This window comes from Halyomorpha halys, unplaced genomic scaffold (assembly GCF_000696795.3).
Source record: "Halyomorpha halys isolate HHAL.00 unplaced genomic scaffold, Hhal_1.1 Scaffold3553.1, whole genome shotgun sequence".
In the NCBI taxonomy this organism is placed as follows: Eukaryota; Metazoa; Arthropoda; class Insecta; order Hemiptera; family Pentatomidae; genus Halyomorpha; species Halyomorpha halys.
Genome location: NW_027106979.1, coordinates 2,596 through 10,294, shown reverse-complemented (window position 1 = coordinate 10,294; position 7,699 = coordinate 2,596). Strand labels below are relative to the sequence as shown.

Genomic DNA, 7,699 nt, shown 5'->3' with positions numbered 1-7,699 from the left:
GCCCAAATTAAAGCTTTTATATCTGGGAGGAGTCTTAAAATCAAATCACATGAATCATAAAGAGTTGTAGCAGTCAGTTGACCAATTTAGAATGATTATCAATGTTAAAAAGTTTTCATTTGCCTAAATCATATGATTCCTATGATTTGATGGCAACAGTACACGCCCAGATTGGGTGCTATCTATGATCGTTTAGCATCCATCAGACACATTTTTTATAAGTTCATTGTGAAATTATACAATTGTTATTTTTTAATTTTAATAATTTATTAGTTCCTATTTCTTTGAGCTACTAGTTGTTCTAATTTTTTTTTAAAGATATTTTCATGGATTGATTTTTTTTTTGTAAAGAGAATTTTTTTAATATTTGTATCTTCTTTTAGTTAAATACAGAAACCTCTTTTTTGTTAAAATAAAAGTTTTTTTTTACCCCTTACACATACAATTGATATTAATTATTAAATAAAAAGAATGTGAATTTCTAACGGCGGGATCATTTTGATACTTGCGCCCTGACGTGACTTTTGGAAGCGTGCCTGTCGTAAGGTTGAGGTATTAAAGAATAAATTGAGTAATTCCGCAGAAGTAATATTTTAAATTTCTTCTTTCTATAGTTTTCTGATTTTCTGCTCAGTGCTGATTTGCCTTACATGTACGACTATTTATTAGAAAACCTGTCTAAAGGGTGATTTTATTCACTGGTAAAAATACAAGACATGATATTTATTTATTCACTTCTTTTCGTGACTATAAAAAAATATGGGGGATGGATTGTAGCAAGCAATAACTGCATGATTAGGGGCCACTTGAAGCCGTAGCAGTTCAGGCGTAGATATTAATAACCTTAAAACTGCAGTGGCTCGGTTTGGAATCCGGATTGAGAGGTTGACTTTTATTTATGTGGTGGTCCCACAAAATTAATACATGGCCCCCACTATGTTTAGAATAGGGTGGTACCCAGTAGACAAGTCATCTGACTTCTCTAAGAGGGAGGGTTCCACAGCTCCCTAAGTTATATGACCTTAAAGGTCTCCTTCCCGTGATAATCAAGGTTCTGGAGGATTTCATTTTAACCACTTTAATACAACTCAACTAACGGAAAGGAAATACGCTCTACTGACGTCCTGCAGACATGGAGTAAAGGAGAGTTGAGTTTGTGAGTAAAGGTGTTTCTTGTCGCTTCTCTTCGATATATCCTTCATAATGCTTTTGTTGTCCACCATTGTTTCAGCAATTGCAGGATACAGGTTTGAAAAAATTGAGTTGTTCTCTATGGAAAATAAAGTTCCATATAGAGATGTTTTCAAAGATCAGTTCTTCGTACGGCCCTACGAATGATTGGCGAATAGCTGGAATGCTTGAAGAGGAGCGATTACCAGCCACTACACATGTCGATTATCTGGGTCCTCCAGTGGCTTCTAATAACAGAGCACGTATAAATAAAATAGCTGAAAGATGAAGCCTGTATAGATGAAGCCTGTATAGATGAAACGATTTTCTGGCCAAATTAAGTAGGGCAATAGGGGGAGATGAAGATACTAAAAGAAGAATCATGACGTACTTCTGTAAGACAATACATAGTGTAAGATAACTATAAATCGGAGAATAGAATGCTCTATAATACGTCCAAGTGAGATGCTGAAAATAACGAGAGAGCATTTAATAAAACCCTTCTTGTGAACTATCTAGGGAATAGGATGGTTTAATTAAACATTGGTGTTGCCAGGCAAACCTTTTCCCAAATCACATTGTTCGAGATCTTCTTTGCTGAATAGCTGCTTCAACCAGTTTTCAAATGAAAACAAATATTCCTTCTAATGGAAAAAAAAATCAAATATTTTAATTTGACTATAATTAGCGTTAGTATGAATTACAGTCCTTTGAACTGTTTATACAACATAAATATAAAGAAAGCTGAAATAAGAAGCAAGCTGTTATATGAAGTACTATTCAATAAAATAATTTGATGACAAAATTAATGACTTTATGTTGCAGGTTCACTTCTAAGTGGATTGAAGACTACATCATGCAACTGATATCTGATACTGTCGAATATCGCGAAAAAAATCACGTTACGAGAAACGATTTTCTGGACCTCCTAATCCATTTGAAGAACAAGGGTTCTCTACATGAAGAAGGAAAAGAAAAGGTTAAAGAAGAATTTGGTTGGTACAGTTCTAATGGACTCAATACTACTATCTAATAATTCATTTTTAATAAAAGCCGGTGTTTCAGAAATGAGTCTAGAAGTGATGGCTGCACAGTGTTTTCTTTTCTTCATTGCCGGTTATGAGACTTCTAGTTCAGTTCAGACATTCTGCCTTTATGAGCTCGCCTTGCACCAGGATATACAAGAAAAATTGAGAGAAGAGATTCAAGAAGTGATCAAGAAACATGGAGGAGTCACGTATCAGGCAGTGAATGAGATGAAGTACTTAGATATGGTCGTATCAGGTAATGCTGATTTCATTATAATTCAGTTATGTTGATATTATTTCTAATATAAAATTATTTAAAAACTATTTACAGTTGTAATATATTCCAGAGGGAATGAGAAAATATCCGACCCTACCACAGTTGGTGAGGACATGCGTTGAGCCACTCTCGATGCCGGATGGTGGAAGAATAGAGAAAGGAGACCAGATAGTCATACCAGTCTGGTCGCTGCACCACGATCCCCAATACTTCCCAAATCCTGAGAACTTCGATCCAGAGAGATTCTCTCCAGATAATGAAGGAAATATCAAACCCTATACTTACCTCCCCTTTGGCGAAGGGCCGAGAATGTGTATAGGTAAGATGATGATCCATCTGTTTTTAAACTATTAATCATTAATTATAAAAATCTTTTCAAAATATCGAATTTATGTTTTCATTAGGAAACAGATTCGGGCTCTTGCAGACCAAAGTCGGCTTGATTACGGTAATCAGGAATTTCCAAGTGATTCCTAGTGAGAAGACTAGTATACCGCTCAAGTTGGTTAGATCCAACAACAGCCTAACCACTTGCGAAGGACCTGTCTTCCTGAAGTTAAAATCGACAGGGCCAAGAAGTTAGGTCTAATTGATTTTGACACAACTGTCCCGTAATGGTTCATTTGTAACTAATGGTTAACGTTACGTATGTTATACTGATTATTTCAAATAAAAATATAAGTAATACCTTCCAATATCACAAAACTATTTTCCTGTGATGATATTCATTGTTTATAACAGGAAAATGTGGTCCGGCAACCCAAAAAAAAATATAGGATATCGATTATTAAAAACTCTGATATATTTACTTGAGTAAAAATAAAATTTTAATTTTCGTTTTTATTGCTGTATTTTTTTACCCATCAATGTAATTAATCGGTTAAAATAATTTCCTTTCATATAATAAGGATTGAACTCAAATTAGAGATACAATCAAACTGGTGAGTTGTCTAGAATTTTCCATTTTTTAATTTTATTAGAATGTTATACCTGAGCTAAGCACATTTCTGGGATAAAATAATTTTCACCGTGCATCTCCTGGTGGAAAAAAAATACACTGACTGGATTTCAGAAGAACAATTTTTTGGAACAACGTTCCTTTTAACAACGCTAAGAAATACTCGAAGCTGTAATCGTGTTCTAGTGACTGTTTTGGAGAAACATTTCAAGCTAGGCTAGCCCGATGGGGGTAAACGGAGAGAGGAATATGGACCAAAGGAGCTTAGAAACGCAAGAACCACCACAAAAGCAGAACAGAACTTCTAAATGCAGAACACTTCTTAGCATGTGCTTGCCTAGTTGGTCTGGACTGTCCCTTTTCCGAGTCCTTCCTCGTCTGTCTCGTACTACCCTCACTCTCTACCTTCTACTCACTCTCTGCCTGTGTGTTCTACCCCTGGGTCTCTCTCCGACTGATTGTGTGTCTCTCCCTTCCGATGTCCTTTATCTGTCTCTCATTACGAGTCCATCTTGGGTTCGTAACCGCTTCCCCATCCCCAAAAGAGATCTTTTATGACCAGAAGTAAGTGAGTGCTCACTGCTCAGTTGTTTGTGTAGGTGTCATACTGGCCCTATGTAAGTTGGTACTATGATCCCTCTTTTACACACAGCTACTACCAATACATACACCATACACAGATCTACTACCAACTATTTATATTTATCATATTTATTTAATTGAGTCAACTATACTAAGATGCTATTTACAACTTATTCATATTATAGCACATACTTATTTACAACTTTTTTTATTATATATGACACTTAATTTTACATATGTATTTATTTTTCTTACAAAATACACTATTTACATACCTTTCTCGTATTCACTTACAATTTCATTGAATACATTTCTTATACATACAATTGAATACATTTCTCGTATTCAATATCTCTTTTAAGTAGTAAATAGGAAATATTTAGCTAGGTAGAAAATTAATGTCTTTTCTTTTCTACCAATTAGCTGTCGCGTAAACATAGTCACACAATATACATAATATCCATATCCCTTTCTCCTTTTGAATGGCAATATATCTAATATAAAATAAAAGAAACCTACTCTTGCTTCTATGGGGTTATTACCTCCTTATTACTTTATAATATATTTGTCGGCTTGGCATAACCGGGTCTGTAAATTTATTCAGTCTAATTTCGGTGCCTCCCCCAAATTAAAATCATGACTGCGTGAATCTTATGTCACATCATATTAGTGTTTAAAAACATCAACACTTTAGTTTCGTAAATTCATTGTTATCTATTGTCAATAAAGTTAATAATGTAATTTTAATAATTCAAAATATCCTTTACAATTTCATCTGAGAGTTGGTACCACAAATTTTGGATTAAGATTCACAACTTTCCGAATAATTATGATAAATACATAAATAAAAGAAAAATAAATGCGTTCCTATGGGTAAAAGAAGGAAACATTTACAACTGAAATTTTTGTATTTCATTATTACTTATTTTCAACTGGAGGGTACGAAAAAAAAAACAACCTAACTGCAGTCCCTATTCTAAGTGAGTAGCTCGGCAAACATGTGCCATCACTGCAAAACTGCCTCCAGCGGACCCAGCAACCACTCTTAAATGCCATCAGGCAATAAAAACTGACAAAAAGCCAGTCTATATACTCAACACTTATAATTATGTATATATGTATATGTTTTAATATTTTTTTTTATGAGATAAGAAAAAAAAATCTAACTGCAGGACTTAACGGTTAGCTACCCTCCAAGCTTGCATACGTCCCTCGAATCTACAGGTATAGTGCCCGGTTGGAAGAAGCTACCTTCCTCTGAGATATAAGGAGTGTCACCCCTTAGTCTCAACCTATCTAATCATCTCTTGTCGAGGCTTTCTGGACAAGCAGAATCAGAAAGAAACGAACCCATCTCGACACCCAATTTATAAATCATTCACAGAGCTATTATCTTATTATGGCCAATTACAATCCGTGAATTTTCCCCTTTTAAGCTTTTTCCAACACTGCAAGTATATCAACAATTATAATTTGAGACCCATTGAATTTACTGATTTTAACTTTTACCTTTTGTATCAATATAGACACTACCTCAATATTCTAGGTGTGTATCTAGAAGATTTCCTTGTCTTCTCAAAAATTTCTAATTCCTCCTTTGGGATACCCTAAAGGTACTCCATATTAAAGGTTCTCCCCTCATACAAAGCAATTTAACAGGTATTGACCCCCCTCAGCTTAGGGGGACAAAGAGGACTGCTATTCCTAAATTTTAGGGTAAGTATTACCTAATTATTTTAAACAAATCCTATTTGTTATTATTTAAAAAAATTAAATTAAAGTTAGTATTTATTCAATCCAATCTAACTAACCTTGAGACCCATTCAGTTTCGCATATTAAAATCCTAATCCTATTTAAACATATTTACAAATTAACTATACACCCTATTTACAAAATTATATCTACCATTTATATACAAGTCATCCGGAATGGGTTGCCTTAACGATGGTTTCCCTTTTATCCTTTGGAATAGAATAACGACTGCCGAACCATATCATAGAATGGTATGTGACCCTTCTTGACATGGTCCAAGACCATTTAGCCCTCATAATCATATTCTAAACTGAGGAGAATGATTAATTCGGTTAACATGTCTTTGTAATAATTAATTACACGTTATAACTGTTCGCACGCCACATGGCTTATACTACAAATAGGTCCAAAACTTATTTGTTTTTTGATGTCATAAACATAAAAAAAAGAGTCGATGTTTTGGTTTTGGATTACAATTTATTTTTATTTCCTACATAAGCCTTTGGTAGTGATGGAGAAAAATAATTAAATATTATAATTAAAACTAATACACTCCATATTGAGTGGTATGCCGTAGTAATTAGTAAAAAACTGGTGAGGTTTAAGGTCAGAATTAAGGACTGAGAAATATCAAATGAAAGGAAGTTTTGACCCACTTTGATAGACTTCTTCTGAGCTGCAAAGAACAAGTGGTAGCCAAAATTCCCATTTACTGTTACTTTAAATTACTGGATATTCATTACCACCTACTGAGATGATCATACTTTTTAACAACACTCTTAACATCGTAAATGTACCCACTCACATTTCATTTATAGATCATTATATAACACTGCAATACCTGTCTTTCTTTCTCACAACTATTTACAACAATCATATTTGTACCTGATAAAATACATAATTAACTATCATTTATGTAAATGATATAATACATATAAAATCGTATACTCTCTTTTTCTTCCCGATTTCCTCATATTCTGAAATGCAGAGTTTAAATATAAGGAGAAGGTAAAGGTTCACGTTTGAACAGCCCTGATGAAGCCCTGCAAAGTGGGGCGAAACGTCGGAAAATAAACATTAGTAAAATATTTTTTTTTCTCTTATGACCGCAACCCTGACCATCTTCTTATATATCAATTTTTACGGTCAACTGTATATACATATATTTTCATTTTTCTTTAAAGTGAGTCAAAACTGTGAAAAGTTCCTTTCTAAAATAACGTGTCTACTGTCATGTACAGTCGTAGAAGAAGTGATGAAAAGTTTATCGTAATGGAAGGTATGGTTAACTATGTCGATGGCTTTCGAAGTACATTTTTTTTTTTTACTTCTTTGTGATTTTTGTTTTTGGTGCCAAGTTCATTTTCACTGACTATGATTGAAACATACAATTAAAGGTTCTTTCTTTTAGGGCGACTATGACTTTTCAATTTTTTTTTTTTTCGGTTGAACAGATTCAGGTATAAAATCTATAATTGTCCAGACAAAAAATTAATTGAAAAGTTAAAGTTCCCCAAAAAGAGAGAACTTTTTATTGTAAAAATGAAAATGTACTTGGCTCCACTGTGAATTAAGTCATCCATGTGATATTAATTTAGCTATTGATCGAAGAAGGAAATGAATGAAGGGACTATGTAACATTTTATTTTATTTTTTTGAATCTTAGGTGTGTATGATGGGCGTAAGTGCCTATCTAGTAAGTGTGAGGTGCACTAACCTCAAAATCCACTTAATAACTGTGATAGCTAGATGTAGAAGGGGTTATGCAGACTTCAAAACATAAAAAGCTCCTACAAAAACAATTGAACGTTGTTTTCTTAAAATTTACAATTTGCAACATAACCCATTCATCCACTTACTCCTTCAATCATATTGGACAGACCATTGCGTACCTTTTCTTCCAATTGAGAAATGTTAAGATATTTCTTTGG

The 7,699-nt window shown here is 33.7% G+C and overlaps 1 protein-coding gene across 1 annotated transcript in view; it reads left to right on the top strand.

The window, feature by feature from the left end:
* The window catches only part of LOC106691844 (cytochrome P450 6k1), a gene marked incomplete at its 5' end in the record, with an annotated part of 11,344 nt that extends 8,026 nt beyond the window's left edge, over nt 1-3,318 (top strand). Inside the window, 4 exon segments of the mRNA XM_067045296.1 lie at nt 1,996-2,165; nt 2,236-2,454; nt 2,546-2,794; nt 2,880-3,318. Of these exon segments, the coding sequence (XP_066901397.1) occupies nt 1,996-2,165; nt 2,236-2,454; nt 2,546-2,794; nt 2,880-3,058 (817 nt within the window).
* Nucleotides 3,319-7,699: the final 4,381 nt, after the last annotated feature.